Source organism: Schistocerca americana, chromosome 5 (genome assembly GCF_021461395.2).
Source record: "Schistocerca americana isolate TAMUIC-IGC-003095 chromosome 5, iqSchAmer2.1, whole genome shotgun sequence".
Classification (NCBI taxonomy): Eukaryota; Metazoa; Arthropoda; class Insecta; order Orthoptera; family Acrididae; genus Schistocerca; species Schistocerca americana.
Window position 1 is genome coordinate 527849332 of NC_060123.1, and position 20968 is coordinate 527870299.

The following is a 20968-nucleotide window of genomic DNA, read 5'->3' on the forward strand; positions in this document are numbered from 1 at the left end:
CACCCGTTCTCTCTGAACAGTAGGGCAAAGGTGGTCCAACATCCAGTTGTGTCATTCACGGGGAATAATGCGGCAGTTAGAGGTCTCTCTTGCAAGAATTGACTATAACAGCGACTTTTACATCGACAATGTTTTTTTTGAATAACACCTTTCTGATAGCATGCAATAATGCATGGCTTTTATCATAGTCATTTTTTTTAAATGGCAGTACACCAGATGTATGAATGTGCACACACTTTTTCATATTAGAAGTTAGACGTTCTGCGTTGTGCATTAGCCGTTACCTATCAGTTGTTACTGGCTCTTTAACCCTGTCATACTGATCCGAAAAGAAATTTTTTCTTCCATAATGATTTCATATTTAAGTAGTATTGTTCCAAACTTATCGACTTTCTTTTCCTAAACACTCTAAATATCTTAAAAATTAAATTGAAAATATTACTTTTCTTCTCCTTGTTACAAAATAATTTGTTACACTTGTCTTCCTTGGGTCAGTATGACCCATGGGACTTAAAGTTCGCCGGCCAGTGTGGTCGAGCGGTTCTATGCGCTTCAGTCTCGAACCGCGCGACCGCTACGATCGCAGGTTCGAATCTTCCCTCGGGCATGGATGTGTGTGATGTCCTTAGGTTAGTTACGTTTAAGTAGTTCTAAGTTCTAGGGGACTGATGTTAAGTCCCATAGTGATCAGGGCCATTTGACTTTAAGTTCACAGAATATACAAATATTATAGTCAAGTTTTATTTCTAAATGCTTCAGTTATATGCGTAATGGTTTTTTATGACAAAGTAAATATCAGATTCCTTACTGTTGTAAGGTGTTCGTAGACGACGCAACTAAACATTGCATGAAGCAAAGAAAATTGAGGATGTGTTTGATGACGATCAGTTTGGCTTTAGGAAAGGTAAAGGAACCAGAGAGGCAGTTCTAAAGTTTCGGTTGATAATGGAAGCTAGACTGAAGAAAAGTCGAGACACGTTCATTGGATTTGTCGACCTGGAAAAAGGGTTCAACAGTTCAAAATCGTGTAAGACGTTCTGAGAAAAATATGAGTGTGTTATAGAGAAATTAGGGTTGTATGCTATATAAGTTCAAGAACCTAGAGGAAACAACAAGAGTTGAAGAAAAATAGCGAAATGATCGGATCAAGAGGGGTGTCAGACAGGTGTGTAGTCTTCCGCCTCTACTGTTCAATCTACAGGGAGGTCCATTGATAGTAACCGGGCAAATATCTCACGAAATAACATCAAACGAAAAAACTACAAAGAACGAAACTCATCTAGCTTGAAGGGCGAAACCAGATGGCGCTATGGTTGGCCCGAAATATGGCGCTGCCATAGGTCAAACAGATATCAACAGATTTTTGTAAATAGGGACCACCATTTTTATTACGTATTCGTGTAGTACGTAAGGAAATATGAATGTTTTAGTGGAACCACTTTTTTCGCTTTGTGATAGATGGCGCTGTAATAGTCACAAACGTATGCGTACGTGGTATCACGTAAGATTCCGCTAGTGCGGACGGTATTTGCTTCGTGATACATTACCCGTGTTAAAATGGACCGTTTACCAATCGCGGAAAAGGTCGATATCGTGTTGATGTATGGCTATAGTGATCAAAATACCCAACGGGCGTGTGCTATGTATGCTGCTCGGTATTCTGGACGACATCATCCAAGTGTCCGGACCGTTCACCGGATAGTTACGTTATTTAAGGAAACAGGAAGTATTCAGCCACATGTGAAACGTCAACCACGACCTGCAACAAATGAGATGCCCATATAGGTGTTTTAGCTGCTGTCGCGGCTAATCCGCACATCAGTAGCAGTCAAATTGCGCGAGAATCGGAAATCTCAAAAACGTCGGTGTTGAGAATGCTACATCAACATCGATTGCACCCGTACCATACTTCTGTGCGCCAGGAATTGCATGGCGACGAATTTGAACATCGGGTACACTTCTGCCACTGGGGACAAGAGAAATTACAGGGCGATGACAGATTTTTTGCACGCGTTCCATTTAGCGACGAAGTGTCATTCACCAACAGTGGTAACGTAAACTGGCGTAATATGCACTACTGGGCAACGGAAAATCCACGATGGCTGCAACAAGTGGAACTTTAGCGACCTTGGCGGGTTAATGTATGGTGGGAGGAAGGATATTGGGCCCCCATTTTATCGATGGCAATCTAAATGGTGCAATGTATGCTGATTTCCTACGTAATGTTCTACCGCTGTTACTACAAGATGTTTCCCTGCTTGACAGAATGGCGATGTACTTCCAACATGATGGATGTCTGGCACATAGCTCGCGTGTGGTTGAAGTGGTATTGAATGGCGTATTTCATGACAGGTGGATTGGTCGTCGAAGCACCATACCTTGGCCGGCACGTTCACCGGATCTGACGCCCCGGATTTCTTTCTGTGGGGAAAGTTGAAGGATATTTGCTATCGTGATCCACCGACAACGCCTGACAACATGCGTCAGCGCATTTTCAATGCATGTGCAAACATTACGGAAGGCGAACTACTCGCTGTTGGGAGGAATGTCGTTACACGTATTACCAAATGCATTGAGGTTGACGGACATCATTTTGAGCATTTATTGCATTAATGTGGTATTGACATGTAATCACGCTGTAACAGCATGCGTTATCAGGAATGATAAATTCACAAAGGTACATGTATTACATTGGAACAACCGAAATAAAATGTTCAAACGTACCTAGATTCTGTATTTCAATTTAAAAAACCTACCTGTTACCAACAGTTCGTCTAAATTTGTAAGCCATATGTTTGTGACTATTACAGCGCTATCTATTACAAAGCCAAAAATCTGGTCCAACTAAAACATTCATATTTCTTTACGTACTACACGAATATGTAATAAAAAGTGGAGGTTCCTATTTAAAAAAAAAATACGCAGTTGATATCCGTTTTACCTATGGCAGCGCCATCTAGTGGGCCAACCATAGCGCCATCTGATTTCCCTCTTCTAGCTAGACAAGTTTCGTTCTTTGTAGTTTTTTCGTTTGACGCTTTTTTCGTGAGATTTTGGCCCGGTCACGATCAATGGACCACCCTGTATACATCGAAGAACCAATGCCGGATATAAAAGAAGGTTCAAAAGCAGAATTAAAATTCAAGGTGAGAGGATGTCAATGACAAGATTCGCTGATGAGATAGCATTCTCGGTGAATATGAAGAATAATTACAAGATGTGTTGAATAGAATGAACAGTTTTAAGAGGACAGAACATAGATCGAGAATAAATAGAAGAAATACGAATGCAATGAGAAGTACCAGAAATGAGAAAAGTCAGAAAGCAAAATACGTTTTTGGTGGTCACGAAGTAGATGAAGTTAAGGAATTCTGCTACGCAGGCAGCAAAGTAACCAATGATAGACGGAGCAAGGGGGACATAAAAAGCAAGCTAGAACAGGCAAAAAGGCCATTCCTTCGCAAGAGTAGTCTACTAGTGTCAAAGATAGACATTAATTTGAGGAAGAAATTTCTGAGAATTAACGTTTGGAGCGCAACACTTTATGCTAGTGAGACATGGACCTCGAGGGAACCGGAACAGAAGAGAATCGAAGCCTTTGAAATGTGCTACAGAAGGATGTTGACAATTAGGTGGACAGATAATACGGAATGAGGAGGCTATCCGAAGAATGGGAGAGGAAAGGAACATGTGGAAAACAGTGACAAGAAGAAGGGAGTGGATGATAAGGCGTCTGTTAAGACATCAGGCAATAACTTCCATGGTAGTAGAGGGAGCCGGCCGCGGTGGTCGTGTGGTTCTAGGCGCTGCATTCCGGAACCGCGGGACTGCTACGGTCGCAGGTTCGAATCCTGCCGCGAGCATGGATGTGTGTGATGTCCTTAGGTTAGTTAGGTTTAAGTAGTTCTAAGTTCTAGGGGACTGATGACCTAAGATGTTAAGTCCCATAGTGCTCAGAGCCATTTGAACCATCCCAGTAGAGGGAGCTGCAGAGGGTACAAACTGTAGAGGAAAACAGAGATTGGAATACATTTAGCAAATAATGGAGGACGTAGGTTGTAAGTGCTACTCTCAGATGAAAAGTTTGGCACGGGAGAGGAGTTCGTGTCGGACCGCATCAAATCGGTCAGAATACTGATGACTCAAAAAAAAAAAAAAAAAAAAAAGATGTGACAACAAAAATGATTTTGTAGTTGTTCAAGGGCGACTGAATGCCCATCGGCATACGGCAAGAACCCTGTTGTCATAATTGTGATGATTAGAAAGCAAATGGCATGTTACAGCAGGATAACGCATTTCATACTGCAGTTCACATCTCAGACAGCTTGAGGAATGTACGGCTCCTGATTGGCAGCCATAAAGCATGTTGTGATGTGAAGAGAAAACAATCTACTTCCCTGTTAGCCATCAGGCAGTATTTTCAAAAACTGACTCATCATGTCTTTCAGCCATGGCAGGAAATTCCTAAACGAAACCATGATAGTTGCCTGTTATGTAGTCACTTTCAATATTCTACTGCATTTATATTTCACTTATTTCGTGAAACAGTTAATGCTAAAGTAATGCAAAGATAATTATGTATCTAGTATCGAGTATAAGCAGCCGTATCTTTGGAGGTTTTACCCGTGAGGTTTGAAGGAAACATGCTCTAGGGCGGACCAATGGGAGCGCTGTTCTCCGCCGGAGCATGCTGCATGTTGGTTTCTAGTGTGGACTGCAGCGGGAAGAGGATGAGTATGATGTTGAATGTGGTGTGTCATTAGGTTGCTGCTTGGTGAGATGTTTCGTGTTATTGGGTCTATCAGTAAGCACTGCTAGCTGCCTATCGCCCTACCTGCATTCCACGCTTAAATTTTCACTGATGCTCATTTCGAAATTCCAATTAACATCGCGAGTGGATTTACGTTACATGCGCCGTTGCTAAACTTTTGTGTCTATGTGAGGTCGGTGGCTATGAGGCCTGGTACAGAATTCGACCTCAGTCACTTAGTCCAAAGAGCACTACAGTCAATTCAGCCTCTCTTCCACTCAGTTCAACTTGTTAACAGTTTTGCGTCGTATATGGAAACTTCAGATGATGGGTACACACTTTCATTTTATTTATCATATATCGTTCGTGCATTAAAAGGGCATGTATTATTCTGTTCATTTGGTTCGCTTGATGATATGATGCAGGCTCTAAAAAGGCTTCGTTATTTAAATTTTCCTGGTCATTTCCCTTGTTACTTACCTGCATTAACCAACTTTGAACTTCATAGCCATTATACGATCGGAAAATGCAATACACAAGCTTGGTCTATGCTGATTGATTCATTTTACAATTATCACATAGTACCTCTAGATCATAGATAGCATCCCTTTTTTAATATAACTTAAACCGTTTTATCAGCAAATAGGGTAAGTGTGATGCTGGTACAACTTTGCAGAGACTTTGTTTCATATTTGATTATCGTAATTCAAAATCGGGGTTCACATCCTACTGCAGAACAATGACATACTATAAGTCGACCAGCTTAAACGCATTCGCTAATGTTCGAATGTTAGAGACACTTTTTCATATTCACTTATGTTCATTTTCCTGTCGATGTGCCTGCTATTTATCGTTGCGCAACTGAAGTATGAGTTGTCTGTCAGAATCACTTCCGTCTATAATGTTGTAGTGAGATTGCGTTCGTTAGTCAATTACATGATCATAGTGTTGTCTATTATAGGGCATAGATTTTCCAATTCAGTGCATGTTGGGATGTATTTGCACCAGTAATCCAGTTTTAAAAAAAAGCAGTCACCTTACAAGAGTGTATTCGTTCCCGTGATGGCTAAACCTCATATGATGTTGAAGCATTTCGTTCCCAACAGAGTGAAAGTTCAATACTATAATGCCTGATATATCATCAACATAACCAGAATGTCTGATAAATATCGAATACTATAATGCCTGATATATCATTAACATAACCAGAATGTCTGATAAATATCGAAAAGTTGCTTCGTGATGTAACAGTTCCAATTTTTGTCAGTATGTTTATATCTGTGAACAACCAGTTTTGGTTGATATAAAATGCCCCATAGTACTTTTTGTAAGATTCAGTGAATGATAAAACGACGAGCATGCACGTTAAGCAGTATAAAATTGCAGAGTGTTATGAAAGTACGACGCAAGCGCCGTGTCCGGCCCAACACGGGAACCAATGACGCGGAGGCAGTGTGCAATCTTCCATATGCCCCCCGGCCTGTTTCTCGGACAATTTCTGAGAGTGTACCCGGCTTTTGCCGAAGTAGACAACTTAAGTGCATGTCGGGAAGTTATCTGAGAAATCGTTGCTCCATTTAGCAGTTCAGATAGTTGTGTCAGTGGTAGATGATCACAAGGCTGTGCGAAACTCAAACAGAAACGGCGGTGTTTCGGCTGACCAATTTAGACAGAGCTGAACCACATCACTACTGCAGTTATGCAGTCTGTCGGTAGCACACAGGCTAATCCAGATATGCTCATCTGCTCTGAAGCAGCGTAGCTGCATTTGTCGTGGCTGTGAATCGACATGAAAAGTCCAGAAAATTCTCATTAGTTACATCAATAGCTCATGAATAATGTAAATACAGTAGTGCGGTGGGCATATAGTGGAACACAAATTATTGGATGGACCTGCTTACATCGTGACCGTTTGTAGGTATGTGATGTACTGCATCCTCGTCTAAGGCTGATACACAACGTGAAACAATCGAGGAACGGGCCAGAGCGTGTGCGTTGTCTGAAGTTTCTCACCCACGTATCGGTTACCGCATAACGTACGGCACAGCGGCTCTGTTATACGTGAAACATGCTTTATATATGAAGTGTTTCGAAGTATTGGCGTAAACGTTCAGGAGAGACAGATTACGTCATGAGGACAACATTTGTTAGAGATGAAGTGTTCGCTGACGCTACCCAGCGAGAAGACGCCTAGCGAAGAACGGAAGTGTCAGTAAACATTTTGTCTCCAACAAATGTTGCTCCTCGTGACGTGATCTATCTCTCTTGAACGTTTGATCCAAAGACCTTGAAACGCTCTGTATATGTGAAAGTTCCAATGTGGTTACTATCAGGGTGTAAGGTAGCCATTTATTTACTTCGAACTTCATCAGTAAGATTCAAAATAAAAGACAATCTCTGAAGCCATATTTATCGTTCAGTAACGCATTTCACGGTCTTAGCGCATCATATTATTAACTAGGAAACATTACCAAATAATTATGACAAAAGTTTTGATTCCCGAACCTTTGTAAACCATTAGTGGCAGAATAAGCTAAAGATGAGAGGATGGAAACATATCTTAAAATGTCAGTGGGGACGGCATTAGCCAGAATTAAAAGCCATAGCGGATCTCACCTTAGCATTAAAAATCAAGGAAAAAACCGGTTGAATCGAAAGCGTAATCTTCAACCAATGATAGAAATCCTGAAATGCGTACCGGTACGCTGGAAAGAAAAAACACGAGATATACGTTAAACCGGTTTTTGCAATTCAAGATTTTCCCATTGTTGTCCCGTCCCCCCTCAAACCAACCCCGCCTACGTTATACACCCACCCTCTCTTTCCCCTCCCTTATTCTCCCCTTTATTTCCTATCTTCTCTTCACTCCCTCGCCACACACCCCAATTTTTCTCTACCACGTCCTTGTTCCATAATTTTCGCTTCCTCTGATTTTTACATTACTTTTTATTCAGTTATCTAAATATCTGCGCATTCGATTACTGGTTCGTTAACGACCTTGGTAATTATAGTTTCATTGTTATTTATATCTCACCAATCATTCTCCTCACTGCCACTTACATTTTATAATTCACATTGCTCATCGTTTTTTACTTATGCAATACGAACGGTTTCCACAGGCTCACTGCTTAACTTCTCGATTTTAAATCACTTACTATTGTGTGTTGTATTATTTTAATGTCACCCTCCTACATAATTCGTTCAGTTCATCTTACCCTTACTACAAGCACCGCCACTCGGCGCTTCCCATCAATTGCCGCTTTTACCTCACTTCACTCCGCTTCTTCCATGCCTCAGCACACTTTTCGTCTGCTACAGTACCCCTTTACTAATGAGACACCTGCCTGTGAACGCCGGCATTTCTACGCCATCTGCTACTGGTGCTTGCTGAGTTCATTTACCTCCCTTATCCTGAATACTCGGTTTCGCATGTATTTCGCGATTTTTCTTTCCTGTATGGTTTTTGTTTTGTGTTTAAGGATGTTTATGTGCTGTTGATTGCGTTTTTCACTTCAGACAATTTTCCATGCCTTTAATCCTGATTAGTAATCTGAACTTCCTCGTTCCTGCGTTCGATCCCCGCCACCGCTTAAACTTTGAATAAAAATCGTCAGCAGTGCCGTCCGAAGTCTTTCGGCATAAGACGTCACCCCTCATTCAGCCAGCGGCACTGTCAAAGAGAGCGAAGGAGCGGATAGAGGTCCAGGGCACTCTGTTGCCCTTAGGGTGGGGAACTGCACTTAAAGGTGAAACAATCAGCAGTGATCAACAGCATGAGGATGTAGAAGGCAATGGAAATCTCTGCTTTAAAGACACATAACATGTGTCCACAGGGCACGTTGCCCGTAACTGTAAAAGTGTCATGACGATCTCTTCACTGGCAAAATATTCCAGGAAAGTTCCCCATTCGAATCTCCGGGAGGGGACTGACAACTGGGAGGTGACTATAAAAAAACATTGAATAACCAACGAAAGGATGACGTTCTACGAGTCGGAGCGTGGCAGGGAAGCTAGAAAATCTGAAAAGGGAAATGCTAAGGTACACTCTATATATACTGGGGTTCAGTGTAGTGAAATGGAAAGAAGACAAAGGTTTCTAGTCAGATGACTACAAGGTAAATCAACAGAGCAGAAAATGGTTTAACGGGAGTAGGATTCGTTATTAATAGGAAGGTAGGACACAGAGTGTGTTACTGCGAACAGTTCAGAGATAGGGATTTTCCCATCAGAATCTATAGCAGAACAATACCGATAATGATCGTTCAAGCATACCTGCTAATGTCGCAAACTGAAGATGAAGAGGTAGGGAAAGTACTTGAGGGTATTGAACGGGTAATTGTGTGTAAAGGGAAATAAAAATGTAATAGTCATGGTGGACTAGAATGCGATTGTAAGAGAAGGTGTAGAAGAAATGGTAAAGGGAATTCGGAATCAGTAAGGGGAAAGATTGAGTTATGCAGTAAATTTTAGCTAGTAATTACGAATACTCTGTCCAAGAGTCACAGTAGAATTAGGTATACTCGTAAAAGGCCAGGAAATACAGGTAGATCTCAAATTACACCACGGCCAGGCAGAGATTGCCAAATCAGACATTAAATTGTAAGGAGTACCCAGGAACAGAGATAGATTCAGAACACCGTTAGTATCAAAAGTTTAAGAGGTCAGTCAGGTAAACTCAATTCACTAAGAAGTAGGATACGAAAGCGTTAAGGCATGAGGAGATAAGCTTCAGGCTCTCTGAGGCTATATTTACGAAATCAACGAATAACTCTGTAGGCAGATCAGTTGCAGAGGAATGGGTATCTTTAAAAAAGGCAGTCACAGAAGTTGGAAAGAAAAACATAGGTACGAGTAATGTAATTGCTAAGAAACCACGGGTAGCACAAAAAATGCTTTAGATCAGTGGTTCCCAACAGGTGGTCCGCGGACCCCCAGGGGTCCACGAGCTATGCCAGAGGGGTTCGCAAGATGCTATTAGAATAAATCAGTTTTAAATTTTTCCTGTCATTTTCAGTTCATACTCAAGTTTTGTTTTTCAAGGATTTTGTTATACTAAACACCCAGATTTTGAAGACAAAGATTTTGAACAATAATCACAAATTTAACAATAACAATGATGGATAAATTGAAAATGTTTTAAGCTCAATATTTTTTCAATAATTAATATATCAATGTTTTTTCTAAGTACCAAGAGCAGAAAAAACGTATAGAAAGACTCTTAATTTGGGTTTTTTAAGTACTTGATACTGTGATATGGCAACGCACCAATCATGCTCGATGAGGGGGTCCTCGAGAAAATTTTTTTGGGAAACCCTGCTTTAGATGATCGATGAAACAAGGAACTACAAAATTGATCAGGGAAGTTCAGGAATAAAGAAATACAAGTCGTTTAGGACTGATATGAACCACAGGGAAGCTAAGACGAGACGGTTGCATGAAGAATGTGAGGAAATCGAAAAATAAATGATTGTCGAAAGGTCTCACTCAGCACATAGGAATGTCAAAACAACCTCCGCTGAAACAAAAAGCAAGGGCTGTAACATTAAGGCGAAAGGCGAATTCCAGTGTTGAATGCGGAGGAGAGAGCGTGGATGGAGTGGAGTGAATACGTGTCTGATGGGGAGGATTTGTCTGATGACGTGATAGATGAAGAAACAGGAGTCGATGTAGATGAGACTGGGGGTCCAGTATTAGAATCATAATTTAATAGAGCTTTGGAGGACTTGAGATCAAATAAGGCAGATAGGGTAGATAACTTTTCATTAGAATTTCTAAAACCATTGGGGGAAGTGGCAACAAAACGTCTGTTCACGTTGGTGTATAAGATATAAGAGTCTGGCGACATACCATCTGACTTTCGGGAAAATATCATCCACACAATTCTGAACACTGCAAGAGCTGACAAGTCCTAGAATTATCGCCCAATCAGCTTAACAGCTCATACATCCAAGTTGCTAACGAGAATGATATTCAGAAAAATGGAAAAGAATACTGAGGATCTGTTAGATGACGATCAGTTTGGCTTTAGAAAAGGCATCAGAGAGGCAATTCCGACGTTGCGGGTGATAATATAAGCAAGACTAAAGAAAACGCAAGACACATTCGTAGGATTTACCGACCTGGAAAAAGCCTTCCGCAATGCAAAATGGTACAAGATGTTCGAAATTCTGAGGAAAATAGTGGTAAGACGGGTAATATACAATACGTACAAAAGCCAAGAGGGAATAATAAGAATAGACTACCAGGAACGAACTGCTCGAATTAAAATGGTTGTAAGACAGGGATGTAGTCTTTCGCCCCTACTGTTCAATCTGTACATCAAAGATGCAATGATGAAAATAAAAGAAAGGTTCCGAAGTGGAATTAAAATTCTAAGTGAAAGGATATCAGTGATACGATTGGTTGATGGTACTGATATACTGAGTGAAAGGGAACAAGATATATATGATCTTGTGAATGGAATGAAAAGTCTAAAGAGTACAGAATATGGACTGTAAATCGAAGAAAGGTTAATGTAATGAGAAGCAGCAGAAATGAGAACAACCAGGAACTTAAAACCAGGAATGATGGTCACGAAGTAGACGAAGTTAAAGAATTGTAGTACCTAGGCAGTAAAATAACCAACGACGGACGGAGCAAGGAGGACATGAAAAGTGGGCTAGCACTGGCAAAAATCTCCTTCCTGGCTAAGAGAAGTCTACTGGTATCAAACATAGGCCTTAATCTGAGGAAGCACAGCAGTGTATGGTAGTAAACCGCGGACTGTGGTAAAACCGGAACAGAAGAATCGAAGCATTTGGGACGTGGTGCTACAGACGAATGTTGAAAATTGGGGAAAGGAATATGTGGAAGAAACTGACGAGGAGAAGGTACAGTTGAAAGGACATCTGTTAAGACATCAGAGATTGGCTTCTATAGTACTAGAGAGAGCTGTAGAGGACGAAAACTGTCTTCAACACACTCCTTTCTCCTCCGACTCCGTGCAGAACTTCCTCATTTCTTATCCAGCAAATAATTGACTATGTAGGTTCTAAGTGCTACCCGAGGACAGGAGATTGTTGCGGGTTGCTTCAAACCAGTCTGAAGACTCGGCTCGGAGCACTATGGAACTCAACTGCTGTGGTCATCAGTCCCCTAGAACTTAGAACTACTTAAACCTAACTAACCTAAGGACATCACACACACCCATGCCCGAGGCAGGATTTGAAGCTGCGACCGTAGCAGCAGCGCGGTTCCGGACTGGAGCCTAGAACAACACGGCCACCGCGGCCGGCAGTCTGAAGACTGGCTAAAGAAAGGTATATATACAGGAAACGTGGGTGGCGAACTGGTTTTTTCGTTACTCCTGCTGCCCGGGCTTGAAGCTCGTAGAGCCGCTGGTTGTTAAGTTGGTTTTCCGGCTGGATGAAGTATTGATAGCTGCGAATTGTGGGAAAGGCCGCTGACAGTAGGTGCAACATGCTCAGCAAATACCTGGTCTGCTCTGGAGGCTTAAACATTACAGTTCCTGTAGATCACATGCACAGATTGGTGGCTGTAACACCCCTGCTTGCAATCCTGATAGCCATAGCTGTTCGCACCTGAGTGGAATTAAGTGCTGATCGTTCACTGTTACTTGTTATCGTAACCCGACGTCTGTGTTAATGTTGAATTGGGCTCATAATGTTCATTATGTCTCCGAGTGATTGTGTGGATGGTTACTGGTCAGTGTAACTGATGTTAATCTGCTTGTTCCAGATCATAATCATCGTAAGTGTATGAATACTCTCTGTTGTAAATTGAGTTAATGTAGCTGGGACTGCAATACAGTCTGTGTCGAAGGCAGAGCACTGTTAAAAGAGGGTGTGCCCTGGTATTTGGATTTGCAGGAGGTTGTTGATCATGTTGTCAGTTTCCATGCAATTTTAATTAGGGCCAAGTTCGTGACTTGTATATGTAGCCGCTTCAGAAATAAGTTAATATTTTCTACAGCTTAGATATTGTCTTCTGTAGCCTCACTTAAGCAGATTACTGTGTGATTTCTGATGCTTGATGGCAGGTTAGTTATGGAACCGGACGATGCGTTCCTGTTTCCTGGGGCCGGAGCAGAGACGTGTTTTCTTCCTGCTGAGGCCGCACTTGCGTCGCTGCGCGATGTCCAGGGTTGCCTGCAGCCAACTGCCTCTGTCAGCTGCCTCGTGTTTGTTCAACTCAAGTAAATTTGATCATTTTGTACGTGCCACGGTGGAGTGTCGCCCAGTTAATTCCAGAACCATTGATCTATTCAAATTTTGAGAGTTGAGCAAGCACACAAGCGTTAAGGTGTGTTTTGCAAGTCCGTTCACCGTCAGACTTGCGTGACTGCTGCCAGTTTTCTGTGATAACTGTTTGCTGAAATTAGTCGCCTTTCTGTATTTTGAGGGATTATGTAAGGATCATTATTAATGCTCCTGCTGGTGCGTACCAGTTGGGAGTCACATTTAATTGTATGCCGTCCCAGCTTTTATTTTATTTTGGGGGGACTGTGTATTTGTTTAAGGGTCATTATTAACGTTTCTTCTGGTGTGTACCAGCTGTGAGTTAAGTTTAAATTGTATGCATTCCTAGCTTTCCTTGTATTTCAATAATGAATTGATCTTGTTGAAATTTGTTAAATTATTGTGAGCATTGTTGCTCATTTCGTAACAAGGTTTTTAATTTGTAATTGTTGTCAAGCAATAAAGTGTATGCATGAAATGACAAGTGACAAAATATGTGGTTCCACCTTCCACGTGTTTTTCTCAAAATTATGCCAGCCTTTTTTTGAGGTACTACACTGTTGCTGCACCATGCCAAAGCAGAATGAATTCATCAATAAGAATGTACTGAGTGTTTCTGGAGAAGTCAGCTTGTCGTTTGCTGAGGCAAGAGAGGCTGTGATGAAAATATAACACTGGGAGGCAGAGACTCGCCTATCTGTGCCATTACTGAATCGAGTATCAGTTTGTAAACGAGAGTAAAGAAGTTAACAGCTCCACGCTCTGCTCCAGCGGCTTGAAGCTGAAGTCGCTGCACTCTAGTTATTCGAACGACCGCCATTGTGAGGGGTTCAGCGTCCACTTTACCGTAAGTTACTCAGCTAGTTCGATTGTCATCTGTTGTGGAAATTCTGATCTATCATACTCCAAAATCACTAAATATTCCCGTCTCTGCGTTTGCAATTACTGTTAACGAAACAACAGACGCGTTGTGCAGCCGTGACAGACGTGGGCCGATATTGATAAAAAATGAATGTCTAGGTTGCGATCACGATCTCACTCACTTTGCAATTGAAACCTATTACGGTTACGTTCTTTTATAGTCGAAGTCTGTAGAAAGTATCAAAAGCAGTGTGAAGAGGGGAAACCAACTAATTATGAGCAATACTAATAAAGCTGTTTCAGCATGCTATAGCATGTCGGGGCTAAGGACTTTTCTCACTGTTGATTTTCTACTCATGGGAACAGAGCGGGATGTTTGATACCCGGCCGGGTAAAAAGTAGCTGTTCTTTTCAGCTAAACGTTGCAGCTGGCTGCTAGTGGGGCAGAAGGAACCCCAGATGCGAGCACTTAGGAGGGGACTTCTACATCCAGCATTCACTTCATATCCAAGGAGAACTACCGTAGCCTTAATAGGATCTGGGGAATTAGGATTACAGTATTTATATTTTACTTCTAGGACAATGTTATCAGTTGACACACACAAAAACAAAAATTTGGTGTATGTGTTGTGTTTTTTGCTTGTGTGTCAGTGCGTATGGTCTTTTATCACACTCATTCTCCAGAAGGGACTGGGCGGGAAGACTGTGAATTGCATTCCATTGCGCCTTAGTTACCTAAAGAATTTATTGAAGGAGTTATAAGGGCTGAAAGTGAAGGAAATCCTTGGTGTGTGTGTATGTGTGTGTGTGTGTGTGTGTGTGTGTGTGTGTGTGTGTGAGTTTGGGGGGGGGGGGGCAGTTGGGAGGGGGGGGGGAAGAAGAATATAGAAGAATATGCTCATAAAGACAGAGACGTCGTATATGTATCCTTTATATGGGACACTTGGCTGTGACTGGCAACAGATGCACGACAAAATACATTTCAAAATTGTTTTGGGAAAAGTGGCACGCTTTGACGTATTGCGGACTTCATTATGTGGCTAAAAACGGAAAGCCGTTACTCTGTTTCACCCCTCATAATTGGCTTTAACTAGAACTAATAATTTGTTGAAACAGACGAAGAGTTCTTCGCATGCGGGAAAACAGCCACGTGATATTTAAAATTACGTTATATCATTTCGAATAGGGTGAAATAGTGATAATGACTTCTTTCGCTGCCATACTGGATGTTTTGGTAGTGAACTGAGCAGAGGTTGCGATGATTTGCAAGCAAGAAAATCCATTTCTACCAGAACAATGCGCCCGTTCACTAACTGGTCGTTGTGATGCCAAACGAGTTCTGTACGGGTTTCTCAAGATTTAATGTTGCGCAGTATTTTGATGTTCCTTATATTAGAGAATGATGTGGAAGGAAGAAAATATCGTCACGCAAAGAGATTATCTGTGCTGAAAATCTTTATTGTCTAAGGGTGGAAACACTTTTTCTCGGACTCTGAAGCGTCCCCGTCCAAACTACGGTGAGCTCAGTGTGGATATGTCGATGGATTAATTTTTGTAAAGAATTTGGAATTAACCCTGTTACTTTAGCAAGCTCCAGGTGATAGCGGCATTTCGCAACATTCATGAAAACTACGGTCTTCTTTTTCATTTACATTAGTTTGATTTCCATGAAGTGAGAACTCTTCGGCCGCTAATCAACTTGAAAACCCCTGAAAATTATCTAATGGAAATATTACACTCACAACATGATGATTACAACAACTTCCTCCGAATGGACAGATAAACTTGTAATAACTTCTTAGAGTTACTTAGCCTCACATTGGAAAAGAAGACTCAAGTATGCGAAAATCTATTCTGTTACACCTTAACCTGTAATGATAGTTCACTGAAATACCTCATCGCGGGAATACATACATCGTTCGTGGAAGGATTAGAGAGCTTCTATATTTTTCTTACACACCCGACTGAATGTTGTTCTTAGAATATTGACTTTTTTCAATTCTCTGTGCGTAATATACGACTGGGAAAGATGTAACTCTTCTCCCATTTTGGTAATTGCTAGTGATCTTTTGTTTTTATCCTTGTTCGTAGTTTCCACAGATGTGGAGCCTGACGATGCAGTGACATAAATTGTAATACAACTCTGTTTGTCACAAAACACGCGAGGCGAAACATCAGCACAAACAACGTTCGCTATCTTGGCAATCTGCCGTCAATCAAAATTACTCTCCAGCACGTCAAACAACGCACCAAACGGACAAATATTTGAGCAAACTAGTAAAGTTTGACAAATTTTTTACCATGCACAGGAGCCTTAAGGCAGGAAGTCAATAAAGTATCAGTTAAACATTTCTCATAAGGGTATTATAATCATCTAGGCCTCTACCTCATATTTTACATTTACTGATATTTCAGCACTCCTCACCTTCGGTCGCCTAGAATCGTAATATTGAAAAAAATTATAGAATAAACCATTTAAAAATGAATGTAACCGTCAACCGTGGAAAAATGGTATTGCCTTATGCAGCGATCGCCCGTAGTGGTGTAGCAAAGTGAGAGTCAACAGTTCGCTACCTAATCCCTACAAATATTTATCTTGTAACGTTTCCAATTTCCAGAAGTTTTTTGGATCTACTCGTTTATGTAATATCGTCTGCTATAATGTGCTCTCTCTCTCTCTCTCCATATATATACATTCATCAGTGTGATTCGGTAATTTCTTTTGACAGTTGTGCTATCGCAAATTCCACTTAAGTCCACATTGTACGAAACAGTGTTGTAGACATAACTTACGTACGTACTGGGCTGTTACTCACTGCATTGAACTCACATTAAATATATGACCCAACGAGGCGACACCCTGAACAACTGTAATTAACTCAGTAGAGGATGAAAGCAGCAAAGGATACAAAACGAGAAGTCTCATCTTTAATTCCCTACAATGTTTACATAATAAATAAAGAAATAAATTACATATAAAAGCTCTAAATGCACTTGCCGAGGAACAGGGTCACATTAAAATACCCTCTGCTTTCCATGTCCGACCATACTTGTTGAGGAAATATCCAGTTGGATCGTTCTTAGCAATCAGTTGATACATCTCTCCCGGCCGATGTAGGGACACGTGTGCCAGCAGTCTGGTGACACCCTTATTGTAGACCTCTGGGCAGCCAGCACAGTTGTACCTTATTTTGTTGTAAATCAGTCCTGGAAAGTAATTTTGAACAACAGTCTTCAGGAACGTAAACGATTACCACATCAAAATTACCATAAACTTAAAACGGAAATGACAAGAAAACTTAACGCTTATACACTGATCGTCATTAACATTGCAACACCTTGAATCCAGCAGGCAGAAAATGTCAAATGGGCATGAGATGTACTACAGGCTGGGAAATGTAGAGAGTGCAGGAGTAACGTCAAGAGCATTCTGTATACACGGTCAGGCTCCCAAATCCATTTTCTCAAATTACTTTTGATTCGGTAAAAATATCTGTACCCTATTTTCACCTGGACGAACAAAGACAAGGGTCGCATGAAATAAACACCAATGCGTCTCTACAAATTCATTAATTACCGAGATACAGGCATCATTTTGGGTTCTTTAAAATGGAACAGTGCCTTTTTTGCGGCCAGAGTGGCACCTCTCAACGAGACAAATGTGCTATTACCGTTTTTACAACTTACAAGAAATCACGGTCTAATAATACAACGAGTTCAGGGGTGCTATTGTTGCGGCTGTTGAACTACAAGCCACCCGCATGATAACCGTTCTCCAAGGAAACTTGCACCGGCAAGGCGACAGATAATGATGTTTACACTGATCTGACCGAAGTTGAGCGCTGGCATTCGGAGGAGATAACTGAAGCGCAGTAATGATAGTGTCAACTTAACTCATGTTTGTCACAAGGAATGCTGTAACTCACTCGTAGTGTTTTAGTAATTCATGAGTACAAAGCCATTTACCATTGAAGAATTGGTCGACATTCTCTTAACCTAAGGCGAATTTCACCAAAATTCCTTAAGTGCAGCACAACTGCATGCATAACGAATCCCAGGTACATGCAGTACAACTAGTCCCTCCTTCGTTAATACCATCTCAGGACTTCGGAAAATACAAAATTATGCCGCAGGAAAAAGTATACGATGGAAAATTGTTACCATCGAAACTGAAGAACTAGCGGTCCTTGCAGCAGCTGAAATAATATAAAAAATGGTTCAAATGGCTCCGAGCGCTGTGGGAGTTAACTTCTGAGGTCATCAGTCCCCTAGAACTTAGAACTACTTAAACCTAACTAACCTAAGCACATCACACACATCCATGCCCGAGGCAGGATTCGAACCTGCGACCGTAGCAGTCGCGCGGTTCCAGACTGTAGCTCCTAGAACCGCTCGGCCACTGCAGCCGGCGAAATAATATAGACATTACTTGTCATCTAATACAAAACTAAACTGTTTAATGATGTCACTGGTTTCTCCAGTAAGACAATAATTTTGGGGGGATAGTGCTGCTTACAGGTGAGGCTACGGTCACAAGTCACGAGTGCGTAAATTTGAGAAACATGCACTGCTGGCCAAAGGGAAACTCACATTGGCAAATCTAAGTGTTCAGCCAACAGCAGTTCAGTGTGAATGGTTGGTGTGGTATAATCAGACAGTACGTTATCGGCCCGTAAATCGTTGACGGTCTATTGAACGCAGTACCGTACGCACATTTTTTTGATAAATAAGTGAACCTGGTTATGAGAAAATGTGCCGATTAGAAATAATAAAATGACGTATTTCCGATGTGACACTTGTCCTGCCAATAGTTATTCAGCAGCAGGAGATGGATTTAGCAGCTTTTGTTCCAAAGCGAAGAGTGGGAACGGGCAGTCCTAATTACAAATATCAAGCCGGATCGCCTGAGCTGGTAATGTCGCCACTAGACTCCATCCTCTGGGGCCATGTGAAGCACGTGGTCTACAAGAGGTTCCAACGACATTGAAGTGAACGAATTACTTCTGCCTGAGGAGCGATTACTTCATGCATGTTGATGGCAGTGAGTTCGTCAGTGATGCAGCGTGTACGAAACTTTAGGGTTAGAAATGGCTCTCACTTCTAGTATACCATACTATTTTTAAAAAAATCACCATCAGAAATGTTTTCTTGATTGGAGTATGCATCTGAACTTGGTTGACTGTAGGAAGACAGTGTTATACTTTGTGTGAGAACGTGAAGCATCAACTAACACTTGAGGATGCCACCTATGGAGAGTGCAGCTCACCGTACCGCGAATTTGTTGCTTGCGTTGATCGGAATGCTAGGAGTTGGTGTCATGAGAGTGTGGTATCGATGGCTTCTAGAGGTCCATAATTCCATGCAGAATCACGACGGTTTCATACGAAGAGATTAGAGAAATTTGGCTCTCCTAGCCATGCAGGATCGCACAGCCAATTTACATGCCTTGTCAGAATTTGGGATGTTTGCAGCAAGACTTTGACCCAGACGGACAATGTGATGATTTGTGGACCGCCACTGATTGTCGGTACGGTGGACATTGCTTCAGCTCCGCTTGACGCGGCACCAGAGACAAAATGCGGTGCACCCAACGACTGCGCTGTACACAACAGTAGCACCACGTCGTCTTTTTGCGCGTCCCGGTCCTGCGTGTACCGCGATGGAAGTCTTCATTTGTGGAGAACAACTGCTGCCAGACTGAATTGGTCTTCGTCAGACGGGGGTGGTATGGGCTGTTAGTGGCTACACCAAAGGATCAAATCTATTTCCCAAAACCGATAGTTTTGGACAACAGCCGTCCCATTTCTGACTTGTTAAGGGTGGTGGCTGTGTGCTATCTTTGAGGTCTCAGTAACGATATCTTTAATGAAGAAAACACAAGACTGCAGGTTGTCCATGCTGTATTGATCTCCTTCAATAGAGATGGCGTTTGACTGCTGACCGGCAGAGATCGTTCTCCAGGTATATCAGCAACTGAAAACCACTAGTCGTGTGTTGTTGTGAGGCAAGCAAAGAGTTGAAGCAGCACCAAATGAATTATCAATAGCTGTCATTTCAACTCAACTGGACTCGACGCCAATTCAGGATACGATAATAGCTGTTGCCAAAGGTGTGTGTGTGTGTGTGTGTGTGTGTGTGTGACATCTTCTGGGACTTAACTGCTAAGGTCATGAGTCCCTAAGCTTACACACTACTTAACCTAAATTATCCTAAGGACAAACACACACACCCATGCCCGAGGGAGGACTCGAACCTCCGCCGGGACCAGCCGCACAGTCGTCATCGTCATCATCAAGTGTTCTGTCACAGGGCAGGTCTCCACGTGGACCTCTGAGTTCTTACACTCTTCGTTTTTTCGTAATTGTTTCCTATCTTAATACTTTCCACCGTCTAGTATCATCAGCCTCCTTCCGTTCACCGTTCCTGTTCGCTACCCTACCTGGTGGTGTAATTTGAAAGGTAAGAAGTGTAGCTGAAGAAGTGTGTTCGTGAGACATTGTGGATTTCACATATGTGAGATATGATTAGCACGGAATACGAGTAGAACGAAATGAAGGGCAGCCGCAGTTTCAGAAAACTGATGTCTCGGAAGAAGATGAGGACGAACAAGAGAACAAAACTGGAAGACTCTTACTCTTGACGACGGAGCCCTTCCGCGAGCAAGGCGCGTCGCCATCGGCGAGGAAGCAGCGCAGCGCGGCGTCTACGCGCTCCGGCGCGGCCAGCAGCGCGTCCACCTCTGCCGCCACGTTACGCCTGTTCTGGCTGGCCGCGGGCGGCCGCTGGAGGCTCCAGCAGAGCACCGCGGGCAGCAGCAGCAGAAGAAGCGCCGTCGCGGACAGCGTGGAGTGCGCCATGGTTCCCAGGGACTGCAGCCGCTGTGGCTGTGGAAACTGCTGGGAAGTGTCTGCCCGTTAGGAGACCAGCTTCTGGCGCTTATAAGCTGGCGGCTATCGCACTGCGGCGTGGGTTCCTTAGCTACAGCGGTAACTCCCCTGTGACTTCCTCAAACGCCATATCAAGCAACGTTTCCGGAGTATGACGAAGGTGGCGTGAGACAGCAACCACACAGGAAAGGTGACCACAATAACAGCATGCATCAATTCATGGAGTACGTCGA

The 20968-nt window shown here is 42.3% G+C and overlaps 1 protein-coding gene across 1 annotated transcript in view; it reads right to left on the reverse strand.

Annotated features, from left to right (window-relative positions):
* LOC124616485 overlaps positions 1 to 20705 on the reverse strand; it is a 97971-nt gene extending 77266 nt beyond the window's left edge. The window contains exons 1-2 of the mRNA XM_047144796.1: positions 20483 to 20705; positions 16873 to 17055 (exon numbers count right to left, since the gene is read on the reverse strand). Coding sequence (XP_047000752.1) covers positions 16873 to 17055; positions 20483 to 20705 — 406 coding nt within the window. The remainder of the gene's footprint in view (positions 1 to 16872; positions 17056 to 20482) is intronic.
* Positions 20706 to 20968: the final 263 nt, after the last annotated feature.